Source organism: Agrilus planipennis, unplaced genomic scaffold (assembly GCF_000699045.2).
Source record: "Agrilus planipennis isolate EAB-ADULT unplaced genomic scaffold, Apla_2.0 scaffold49, whole genome shotgun sequence".
NCBI lineage: Eukaryota > Metazoa > Arthropoda > Insecta > Coleoptera > Buprestidae > Agrilus > Agrilus planipennis.
Genome location: NW_020438913.1, coordinates 1,594,754 through 1,608,408, shown reverse-complemented (window position 1 = coordinate 1,608,408; position 13,655 = coordinate 1,594,754). Strand labels below are relative to the sequence as shown.

Here is a 13,655-nt window from a genome sequence, read left to right as displayed (position 1 = left end):
TCTTTGTTTCCAGTAGGTAACAATTGCCGACAGATCTCAGGAACAAATGATACGAGTTCATTTTGTTGTAAATTGAGCTACAGTTTTTTGCAGTAGGTAGTAGATATAAATAAAAAATAATTGCCTATGGGAAACAATTATTATTTATATCCATCATCTATGGAAGAACCCAAAAATCGGTAAAGTCAAAGGCGTCATCCTGTCCAGCAACTGCTGACGTCACATTGGTAGTCACCACACTCCACCGGCCTTTTCTGTCCTTTATAAACAACGAAATCCGTTCGTTGTTGCCTCAAAGGATTTTCCTCCACGGTGAGCATCTTTCTATATCCTCATCATCTCTTTGCGCGTTCGTTAGTTAACAGTTAAACATCTAACATCGGTAAACAAATAATTTTGTTAATAACGATCAAAAAACAAAAGCGTGGATCGGCTCTTTTTTATTCATTTGTCGTTTATTGTTGTGGATGAAACAAGAGAAGGCTAAAAATAAGAATAAGAAGAGAGTAAACAGTTGATCTTGATTATTATTGAACGTCCTTATCGTTCGTAGGGGTCTTTGGATCATTAGTACCTAGATAGTGTTTTGTTGTTATTGTTGGTGGATAGAGAGGTTTCGATCGCGGCGCGGAAAACAGCGGCAGTGATTCGCGAGGCTCTTTGGTGAGCGGACGCGATTGATACGAGCGCGTGAGACGGACGTTGGCGATTGGTGCGCACAGGACGAGATGTTGTGAATTGCTGAGTTTCTGCAGAGATGCACGGCGTCCCTGGAAGCTTTTGGTTGCTGCTGCACTTCATCCTTGTAAGTACCCGTATCATCCATCGCCAGGATAATCGTCCTGTTACCAACAATAATAATTTAAAAAAAAAAAAAACGTCTACATTACGCATTCTTCTCTTTTTGTAAAATCTAATAATTTTTATTTGACGTGAATACCCAAAATCCTCGAAGTTTGGGTAAACTTGGAAATTCGATACTCGGAACTGACTTAATTATATCCCTTGTTTAAAAAACATAATAATTAAGTTGTATTTATTTGACTCGCCTTAACCTTGCTGCTGTTGCAGGAAATCTAATTAATTATCAATCGTTAATTGTACTAATTTTTTTTAAAAACAGTTCATAAAAATCTACTTAACGTTAAATGCATTTTAAAATATTTTAATTCCTAACGGTTGTTTTTAGTTTAATATCGTTTAAATTTGTCACAATTTTATAATAACAAAAGTGTGTTTGTTAAAAAATATGGTTGAATAAAAATCTTTTGTAGTTTCACAGTCCGTTTACCTATTTAGTTCACTAGGTACCTATAGACATTCTCTTGTTATAAAACTAGACAGTAACGTCCTTGAATGTATATGCATTTCAACGTGTTTCACGTTTAATAAATCAGAAAGCGGTAGGTCTAATACAAAAAGGTAAAATATTCAGTTATTGTAGGTGACAAAACCAAAGTACTTTATATTTATTATTTTATTATTATTCTCACTGCTGACAGCCGATTGAAAAATAATACCCATTAGACAGACTACTACACACTTAATCTCCCTTAAAAAAGCTTGTCGCGCGACTACTGTTGATTTATAACAACAATTCGTTTGTTCTGCTATTTTCGCTTGTTAAACAGCTACCTGCCGATCTGTTTTGCGCTGTTTTGTTTTGTATAAAATGCCGTTTCAATTGTTGAACATAACGTTACAGAAACAAATGACTTATTAGTATCGGTTTAATTATTTATTAAATTTATTTTGACCGAGAATTTCGAATTTGTAAAAAGTTGTCGAAAGTTATAGCGAGTTTCACACAATGTGCGGGAATGGTATTAGACAGATGGCTACAACATTATCTAAAATTTTGAAGTTTGTTGTAATACCACCTTCACGGCTCTTAACTCTTGTGCAAAAATACTGCCGAAAATAATAACAAAATCTGTCGTCCTTTTGTTTTTTGTTTAAAACAAATTCCGAACGGTCGAGTCGAGTGTTGTTTCTGCCAACAGCGGCACTCTTTTTCTCATTTTTATCATTATAATACTTACTTTTGTGTTCAATTACATAACGAACGTAATATATGTAAAACAAACAATCTATCTAATGACACACTGGCGCCAAATACCAGATGAGAACGAACACATGTAAAAAGGTGCATAATAAAATCGGTGTTAGGAAACGGCACGGAAGGTTGTGTCAGTTTGATTTGTTAATATCCACGAATAACCTTAAGATTAAGAAGAACATAAGTTTATAAACCAGATAATCAGTATAGTATATTGATAGATTCTAAAAAGAAAAGGAGGGTCCAAGCAGGCATATTCCTAAACATTACCAGAATGTAAGAACAGTCTTTTGTTATTAAATTTAAGACAAAATCGAGTCATTAAACCAACAATTGTAAGACAAAATCAAGTCGTTGCATTCTTTTGTTCTTTGGTTTTTTTTTCAATACTAAATTAAGGATTTCATATTCATATGTTTTTGGTTTGTGAAAAGACAAATACGAAATATAGATTTACCTAATCTAATCTCAAGAATAAAATAAGATCTTCCCCGTGTGAGGCCGGGTTAAAGAATAGCCTCACCGCTAGGTCTCGGCGTGTCGTAGAAGGCGACTAACAGAGACCAATCGCTCAGGGTAAACGAGAATCGGTCACGGTAAAAACTTTAGCGTATCCGAACTTAAATAGAAACAAAACAATAAAAGGCTATCGTAGAAAACAATTGACTCCTTGCTCGCTTCAAATATTCCATCCATAACTCTATAAAATTCATAAATCACACGCCTCAAACAAATAACAAATGCTAACCATCGTTAAATTAACGACCTTCTTGGCGCCTATCCAACATTAATTTATCTGCATGCCTCTATACGTAGATAGATTTTGGCAACAATTATATTGTTTGAGTTGCACTGACAATCTGTCCGGTAAGGTTCATTTGACCTTTAACAAACAAAAATAAATTAATTAGATCAAAATCATTTCGTTATATCTTTCCGATCGGAGTGAACCAGCCAGGCTTTGCCCTGTCCTTTCTTTGCCAACATTTTTAGGTCGTCTATTGTTACTAAGCCCTAACAACACCAACGCAGTGTTCGAACTATTGTGTACTTATGTAGATTTATGTATATGCATGCGATTTAAATGTAATTAACAGGTAGTCGAATTAATATATTGCGAAAGGTCTACGGCTACGCTTTGTGAAATGTTACATTTTTAGGTATTTTCTAAATGACAGGTGACAGTTATACTTCCGACAGTTATATACGTACCTACAACAGTAAATCAAGTTGCCATTGAAATGAAAAAACATCAATTAACAAGAAGATGCCTTTTCATTCATTTGTTTTCTCGTCGTTAGATTGAAGAAAATGTAAAACAAAACATAAGAAATCATTTGTTTGTTCCATTTTTGTTTTTTCATTTTGACGTCAACTAGCAATAGCTTTTGACATGTTATACGAGATTGACATCACCAAAATCAATTTTGAAGGTCTTTTTTGTAGAAAAGTTGAATTTTATCTTAATATCTGACAGAGTGTAATTTTCTAAAGTAGTTATCGATATTGGTTCTTTGTTGTATCACGCTATCTCACTGCCTTCACGAGTTCGTTGACGACTTACGATTAGAAAATGAACAGATAAACGAAGATTATCCGGTCCATTTTTAGAATCGATATTTAAAATTAGAGATTTACTGTAATTAAATTGTTTATTAATGAAACAAGAAAACAGAACCGGTCATAGTAGGTATATATTGCATCATCTTTATCTATCTTTCAAGTCATTGATCCAATGATGACTCCAATATTTCAGAATGTAATTATATTTGGGCTATCTTGATGCGATTGCTACCGCAGTTGCCGACATTATCGGAGGAAAACCGTGAAAATTCTTCAAATCGTAAGTTTCTTTTAAAAACTTCTTCTTCGCATTTTCCACAATAGCATGTTACCGCTTGACCGGGCATGACAACGAAACCTTAAGATTGGCAAAGATCGAATGGGCAAGTGGATAAAATCTATAGTCACGTACTGTTGGCAAACTATGCAAAGTAGAAATTACGTTAGATTGCTAGGTAGATATAATAATTTCACATTTCATGCACTTTCTTGACAAAATAAAAGAAAATCTACGAATAGGAGGATTCAATACTCAAGATGAACTATAAGTGAGCGTGTAGAACCCGGAGTGAGCAAATCGTGTACATTGAAATTTTTCAATTGCTATCGCCTTATCATTCATGAGCTTGCAGAAAATTGACATTTCCATCAATTTTCGATATAGTCAGCTTAAACGTAATGGTAATTCGAAAATCTACGAATAATATGATTGAATAGTTAAGATGAACTATAAGCGAGCGTGTTTGATCTGAAAGTGAGCAAATCGTGTACATCGAAATTTTTCAATTGCTATCGCCTTATCATTCATATAAGTAAATGACATAAACTTGCGGAAAAATGACATTTCCATCAATTTTCGATATAGTCAGCTTAAACGTAATGGTAATTCGAAAATCCACGAATAATATGATTGAATAGTTAAGAACTATAAGCGAACTTGTTAGATCCGAAAGTGAGCAAATCGCGTACATCGAAGTTTTTCAATCGCTATCGCCTTTTTTTTTCATATACTAGGTAAAAGACATAAGCTTGGAGAAAATTGACATTTCCATGAATTTTCGATATAGTCAGCTTAAACGTAATGGTAATTCGAAAATCCACGAATAATATAATTGAATAATTAAAAACTATAAGCGAACGTGTTAGATCTGAAAGTGAACAAATCGTGTACATCGAAATTTTTCAATTGCTATCGCCTTTTCCTTCATATATTTAAATGACATAAACTTGCGGAAAATTGACATCAATTTTCGATATACCATTACGTTTGGTAATTCGTAAATAACGTTTTTATTAGAGATGGAATCTATTTTGACGCCCATCAGCCTTATGCGGGGAGACGACGATGTTTTAATCCCGCGAATCTCTTGATTTTGACGCGGACTAATATGAAAGTATTACAATAGAAGTGTCAAGGATAATGTTTAACATTTCTCTCGAACAAACCAACACTTTGTGTTTCAATCAGGGGCGGCTCGTGATGAAATGAATTCTATATACAAATGCTTTAATACGTACCTTCTACGAAACTATCAATTTTTTATACACGTAAAAGATGTTTCAATGGAAAACATCGAGATTGGGCTGTGTTACGATCATGAGACATTGAATTTGGTACGAAAGTCTAAAGTTGAAAAGTTTCTGATTGTTAATTGTTGAAACAAATTCTAATAACTAATTTCCTTCTATAAAATGTTTAAATCTTCAAATAGATAACATAGAACTCTATTTTACCTTGTTCACTCCTCTTATAATAGTGTGGGGTAAATTATAGACAAGAAAACAAAACAGTATCGTTTTCAAATTAGCACGACGATCTATGAAAATTGATGTTTTACACGGTTCTAATTATAATTAACGACAACCATAACATAATATAAAGTTCTTTCTTCTTTTTAATAAAATTGTTACATCGGAATGCCTGTACAGTTCGTATTACCAGGTAAATGTTCAATTTTCCAATTGGTTCAAGGTTATTACAGGCCCAGCTTTGGTATTATTGTAGAACTGCAAGCACTTGCCTGTATAATACGTGTGAATGTATATTAATAATAATAACAATAAATTACAGTAATAATAGGCACTTAATATTGTTATAGGTGTATACATTTTATTTACTCACGATTTACGTATTGTACTTATACTTGAAACAAATGAACGCCATATTTAAATGTATGTAAATGACATATTCCACGTACGTATTTATTAAAAATTTTACAATTTTTGTTTAAATAGATTTGGTTGTTTCTTAAAAAATATTTGTTTGTTGTTGATTTGATACTGGAAATAAGTTGACTGTCTGAACTTCAAGGACGATGGCTTTTGTTTCATATCAAATTTATCAAACTTTTGGGTACGCACTTACGTAAAAAACTCATAAAAACCTAATGTACGTGTAAAAGTAAATAAACAAAAGAAGAACGCGGTGGCCTTTGCAATGTCAAGGGTCACTGACTTGACGACTGCGAATTTGAAAAGCAAACATCGTAAATTTTGTACAGTTTTAATTTTCCAATTTACATTCGTATGAAGACAGGAATATATTATTAACGAATATCAATGAAAACGGCTATGTGTTGTAGATATGCAAATATTAATAAGTATTACTTAACTTTGCACATCATTGAAACGGTAAATCACGATACCATTGAAAAAAAGACAAAAAAAACAAATAAACGAAAGATGCTTTTGTTTTCATCTGTTTCTTTATTCGTTTGCTTTTTTTTACGTCAGATTTAGAAGACACGTAAAGTTAGTTTTGAGATTAAGTTATTTTGTTATTGTTTATTGGACAATTAATTATTTATTTATCTGTAGAGTTCTGTACCCAACGAAAAAAAATATTATCTAAATAATCATCTGCCCACTAATTTGTAAACAATTGCCTAAACGACAGGCCAATTATTGTAAAATATGTCCAGTCTTTTTCTTTTTTATATCTTAATTAGCGTATACCTATCTAGTCAGCAGTGGGTTCGTGAATCATAAACAATTTGAGCTTAATTAACAGCTCCCACTAACAAGTAGGTAATTGTTAAAAACTCGTTATAGAACATGCAATATGTTCCTGTAAGATTTTATCAAGCTTCCTTTTAAAAAATTGCCTAATAAGTTCAAGTACAGAATGTTTTAAAATATATAAGTCTTAATCCTACAGTGAAGGTGGTCGATTTGTTCCGTTAATATAATCCGATTGACATACAGATAACGCATAATATGCGAAATGTTTTCAAGACGAGTAACTGGAGAGCACATTACGAGTTAAAAACGAGTTATGAACGAGAAACATGCACCGCCTGTCAGCTGTCAATCAGGCAATAGACACAAATTCTAAAAACATTGTTCACCGCAAAATTTGTTGAAACCGACAGCGTGGAAATCAAATGTTTTTAAACGATCAGCTGCTTTACCAGTGTGCAATTAAAATCAAGTATGGTCTACTCGACTTTTGCCTTTTTAAGGACACGCCTAGCATTCAAGGACAATTTGTAGAGTAAAATACGCACGACGTTCGAACATAAACTTTATTGCTTGCACACACATTTGCTTATAAGAAATAGTTCGGATTTTTTTGTTGGAATTTATTGCATCTTTTATGACACGATGCCGAAGGAACAAGTGACGAATTAGCGGAAAATTTTATTCCTTTTAAAGGACAATGTGTCCGATGTCAACAGATGTTTAAGTATCTGTTGGAAATACAGCTGCGACTTGTGAGTAAGTGCTGAGAGAAATTGTATCTTTGATTTGTCGCCTTCTTGATTGATTCTAAATCAGCTAGGTACTTGCATATAGGTAACAGAATTTTGTAATTACTTTTTTGAGATCCAATAGATATCTACTTCCTAATTGTTAATAATTTGAAGTGAAGTGGACAAAGTTGGAAAGTAAAGGTAGAATTCCAAAAGCCTACAATCACTTTTAACATTGATTAAAAATTACATATCAATTACTCGAAATAGTTTTTCTATCGTGGTGACCCTGCTTTGCATGCATATAGGTATGCATTTGTTCCTTATGCTTTGTAATTTTATTTAACGAAACATCTCACTAAAACAAGAGACTGGTGAAAAACAACTTTCCGTTTGTTCGATCGTCATTTTTAATTTCTCTGTGTAGCTACCGTTTTGTTTCAAAAAACAGCATGCAATTAATTTCATACAAAACAAAAATTTCCTTGTGTATCCGGTTGCAAATGGGATCCCGTACGTTGATTCTGGAAACACCTTAAGTATCACATGTATACATATATTCATTTGATCTTTTTTTTTTAAACTTTTACGGACGTGTTAAAGGTAGTAGGCGACCCGCATGGGTATCTACGAGAGACGTAATATTAAATTATTCAAACAGCAGCCAGGCTATGTAGTAGAGATACTTAGAACTCTATACGTACAGAACAACCTACGTACACTTGAACTTACTGTTAAATTCACACAACCAAACCGATAAAACGGTGTTATATATGTCTTTGATAGAGACATTTATGGACTTGATTTCAAAAAAGAAATAAAAAAAAACACTACGCAGTCGTATGTGTGTACCTACTAAACAAGAGAATAGCAATTCTAAAACATGTTGCTTTTACAGAGAACATTCATTGGCTTTTATGATCTTCACTTGTTTTTTTTTTGTTTTCAAGTAGAACTAAAAGTGTATGTCTACTATTAAATTTAGTTCCGATGTTAATGTTCATATATCTATGTAAATATAAACGACTATAAATTTATTTTATTCTTTTTTAAATTATTTAGGTACTTTTTATTATAAAATCAACTGTGTAAATATTTAGTGGTAGTTAGCAGGTCGTAAATAACAAATTGTCGGACTCGAACGTCCCGACCGTTGCACCGCGCGAACTGTAATATGTTTTATCACAATTACATGGTAAAGTTACGAAATAATAATTATATCAGTTCATTTGTAGATAATTGAATTGGCAACGAGCCACGGCAATTAAACGGCAAATTGAAAAACCTTATCAGTTTCACTTGGTGATTCAAATTCCGTGAAAGGTTTTATAACGTGTAACAAACATTCTATTTGTTTTTGAGACGTTCCGTCACACTTTCAAACTTTGTCCACTTTTACCATATATCTAACCCTTACAATCTCAAATCACAACGTCAGTCACTATAAACGCATCGTTTGTGTTGTCTTTTTCTACCGTATGTCTGATATTAAGTACAATTATTAACTATCTGAATTGTGGGAACATTTTGGCAATGAGAACTGTCACTCCTTATCTCTCCGGCTATCGTAATAATTGGGACGATGTAAATTATAAAAGCCAGTTTTTTTCTGCATCACGATCGACCAAAAAAAAATCCTTCCTTTTTCGCAAGTCTGCATTGTACTTCTTCAATTCACGGGTTTACATATCACACCTATCACTTCTATTACCTAATAGATCGGGTGTTGTTCACTTGTATATTCCCATTATTTTTAACTATTATGAGCTTATAACGGAAGGTCATTCAAAATACTGCAATTATTTGCTTGATAAAACTGAGAGAACAATATATTTCAGTTGATGTTGGAGGAATTACTAATCGCAATTCACGTTTACGTTGAATTTGTAGGTTTGTTGATGATTAATGAAAAAACAAAAGACTCCACAGCAAATAAAAAGTTGAAAACCAGCCAATAATAGAAACAGTAACACAATTTTGATTGGTTGTGACATAACATGAAAATAGTTGAGCATCGGGTAATAATCAAGTTTTTAACAAATGAATTCGCACAAAATAAGCAAAGAAATTGCGATATTGATATATGTAAAAGAATATGAAGAATTTAAAGATGGTTACATCAAAAGCCACCGTATTTTATAATATAATATATTATTCCAGAAGAATTAATAAACAAGATGTGATGTAGAATACGTTGTATGACATGCATAGGTACCAGTCAAGTTTGTTTGGCGCCTTTCGCTGAGGAAATAAACCTATACATGACCTTGACACGAAGCCAATTACTTCGATTTCGGTAATTGTTTGATATCTACGTGTCTCGTGAGAGCGAGCATCCAGCATCACGAATATCTCAGTGTGAAGGAATGCGATTGCTACGGTCATCATTGACGCGGAAAACGGAGGCTCTGGAGGTCATTCCAAAGGAGTTCCCAACGAGTGTTACTAATTACTTGTGACACGTCGGATTTGTCTTCAACGGCCCAACCAACCAACCAACCAGCGAAATGTCGACTTATTAATTAACCGTCTAATAAAGGACAGAGGTGCAATAATGTGTAATTAAGAATATCCATCCGAGATGCAGTCGACATCTTTTTATCGCTTAAATCGGCTTATCTCTTTGTACGATCTGTGATTGATGCTTAAATACCTACTTAAGTTATTGAATGCGTGAATAATTTGTTTATATCAAGGTGTTGGTAGTGTTCCACAAAAATGGTGACATGTATGCTTGTTTCTTTTTGTTTTTTTTTTTGGGTTAACACACTTAAACGACATTGAGTCGATATTCTTCCTGACTTCTTGGTGTCAAATGCAATTTACAATTTACGTCCAAGTTTTTATCAACAACTTTGCAATTTGGTTTGCATTTTTACTTTGTATATTTAAAAATAACTAATTAAATATGCACTTCTTAAGTATTTAGGGATTTTCATAGATATCTAACTGATAAAGTAATACAGTGGAATTCGTTTATTATGGCTCCGCCTATATTGACCAACCGCTTAATATGAAGTAATTGTAGTGTTAAGTTTGGTATAATGACTCCGTTTAAAACGACATATCGTTTATTATGATCGATTCTTAAGAAGTCATATCCGGCTATAGTGACCGAAATGATTAATGATAACATTTTCGCTCAGTGGATTTTGAATGTTAGATTAGTTTAGTTCACTTTTAGATTTACAAACGGTAAGTCGTTTTCAACATTGTTTTTTATTACGAAATATCTCAATGGTACCTTTATTGAGTACCATTTATGTGACGAGATCTTGTTCCATATTTTATCAGCGTGCGTGATGATGATTCGCGCGACGACAGTCTCTCTGATACGCTACTTGCAAATTCCCAACCACGCACTCGAATATAGCATCTCATTTGTTATTTTTTCTTTTGTTTTATTGTATCCGTAAGTAACGAATACTCTTTATTATAACGCTGCTTCCCATAAACAAGTCCGATGACGGTTCTACGTGTATGTATGTAGGTATGTAGATTGCAATCTTGCCGCAAGCTCCGAACGGACATATACATACATATAAATATTATCTTCAATGCACGTATAACAACTTAATACACAAAATTATTGTTCGGTGGGTGTTTTATGATCGCAAGACGGGACGCGTACGAGAGGCCAGTTAAGGGAAAACATCAAGGAGGCGTAGTCGTGGTTAATAAGACCGTTGGTCGTTTTGATTAGAACATGCCTCTTTAATTGCCCATGTGCAGGTTAACGAATGGGCGTTTTACAACAACGTACGGTATATTGCACGACAACATAGGTACTTATATACGAATTTTCTAGTACCACATAAATTAAAACCATCTAAACGGGACGCACATATCATACAATCGGAGTTCACAATGAAATTGAATGCTTGCCTTAACTGGAGTTAACAAAAAAACTACATTTACTGAGTAAAACGGTTAATTTCATCGCTTACGCTCGATGTTTTTACTTTATTTATAAATATATTAGGTTATGTTTGGTTATAGATTGTTTTTTGACAGATCGTACTATCCAACCTACATACATTCTTAAACCTTCGTTTGTTTGAGTGCTTTCAATTTTTTTGCGTTAGACATTAGATGACTAGATAGTTTTATTAATCGTGACAATGGCTGTGTTAAAACTGACCTTTGTTTACCCGTACGGTACCACTGGAAGTTATATTAACCCGATGGCTGTACATTTTATACTGTCACAGACTGTGTGAAATACTCCCTTGTAACCAGAGGAAGATGTATAGTGTGATGGCATAAAGATAAGAGACGAGCAAGGTAATATAAACATACCCATACAGACACTTATGGTGGGTATATGTACGTACGTGTATGTACATGCATACATGCAATAAAACAACGAAAACAACAGTTTGTTTTTCTCCTTCATAAGTTGCTAAAAAGGGTTGACAAGACATAGGCACACTATGATTTGTGTACTGTTTGTACCGAGAAACAAATGACTCTTGTTGCAAGGAATCGGCGCGAATTGAACCAACAGGGATTCTACTTGTAAAACAATTGGTACTGATCGCTTTTGTTTAAACTTTATTTAAAAAGGAAATAATTTTTAAATTCCATGAAATTATCAAAGAATCTGATGTTTGGTTGTTTTTATTTTGTTTCTTTTCATTTGTTCACCGCGTGAGCGTTTTTGATTTTATTGTATCATCATGAAAGGATTTATTTTTTATGTGATAAATAAATAATTTGATAGTAATACTTGGCAAATATTTGTTGAATAATACAGTAATTTAACCTCAAAGGCTATTATGTGTTTCAATAGGTAAGAAAAACGTTAATCCTTAAGGTCACTAGATAATAACAGTATTATATTTGCTTCTTCCTATTTTTGTATAAGTACATCGTTTGTTTGTTTATTATTGTATCTTTTTTTTAATTTCTGCAACAGGCTATAATTAGAAACACTCGCAGTTAAATTTCTTTTGTTATCTATCTGCGATTCCTTCAACTTTTTTTAATTTTCCTTGAACTTGCATTAACGTTGCCGTTAGTTATTATTGGCACCACAAACAATATATTTGATGACCGCTGGTGCCTGCCTGTAGAAAATCTTATGAAATTGTGCATACGTATGTGGAAAACGCCAACCTTGGCTGATGTAATTCATTTATATGTATGTAGACTAGACCTGGTGGCCTCGCCATTTAACCAACCACCATCTGAAATAAGAACCATTTTAATTGACGAATCACGTTTTGCTTCCTGATACATACGAATTTCTCACAATTAGGCAGACGTGTATCAATTAACACATTTCATAATAAGAACATTTTTATTTGGAATTTTAAAATAGTGTACGAATTTAATCAGTTGTTTGTGATTGCTGTTGACAACTAATTCAATACCAATACCTCATAACAAAAAAAAAACGAAGAACGCGGTGAAACACTTTTGTGATATGGTAAACTACAGACAATTAAAAAATTAAATTAAATGTTGCCACGGTTCAGAAATTAATCGAAAGATTCATGTTTATGAAGAAGTCAGTAAATCAGTAGTTGATAGGAGAATATATTTTGGGAGGTTAGTGAAAAGACTGTTACAATAATCTTGAATGGGAGCTCATGCAGGAATCTATCGATTAGATCGATAGATCGCCGCGTACTAAATCGTTTCGAAATAACCGTGATGTGTTTGGTTACGACTGCTCGCTCTATAAAAACAAAAAAATAGGAACAAACGAATGTTTCGATAGTTTTTATTGTATAATCAACTGTATATGTATGTATGTATGTATGTGTGTATTTGGTAATAGAAATGCGTTAGTTTTAAGTAAGTTTGAAATGTCGAGAGCAAAATGGGTGGGTGATATCTGGGCACCTTAAGAGAATTCAAAATGAACAATTTACAAGTGGAGTCAGTTTTTGGTAAAAGTAAAATTCAAACTCATATGAGCGATTACAACACTTTTTAATACAAAATACGATGATTTGTAAGATTGTATTTTATTAAATGTAATTAGACTTTTACATCACCATCATAAGGTTGTTAGTCCTAAGAGTGGTTGGACACGCACCTTCACTCTTTCCTATCCTGAGATAAACTTCGCATTTCCATAAAACTGGAACATCCCACATCCTTAACTATTTGCGAACAGTAATCTAACCTAGGTCTACCTCTACCCCTCCTAACTCCCGTTTCTGAATCTAATATGTCTCTGACTAGACCTTCATGCCTGAGAAGGTGTCCTACCAACCTATCTCGCCTATTTTTTATTGACTTCCATAGAGTCCTCTGTTCTCCTATTCTTTCCAATACCTCTTCATTTCTAACCTTTTCTACCCACGATATCCTCATCATCCGCCTATAAC

At 33.4% G+C, this 13,655-nt stretch overlaps 1 protein-coding gene across 1 annotated transcript in view; it reads left to right on the top strand.

The window, feature by feature from the left end:
- Positions 1–299: 299 nt before the first annotated feature.
- Positions 300–13,655, top strand: part of LOC108733442 — a 32,733-nt gene continuing 19,377 nt past the window's right edge. Inside the window, exon 1 of the mRNA XM_018464617.1 lies at positions 300–805. Coding sequence (XP_018320119.1) covers positions 758–805 — 48 coding nt within the window. The 5' untranslated portion in view covers positions 300–757. The remainder of the gene's footprint in view (positions 806–13,655) is intronic.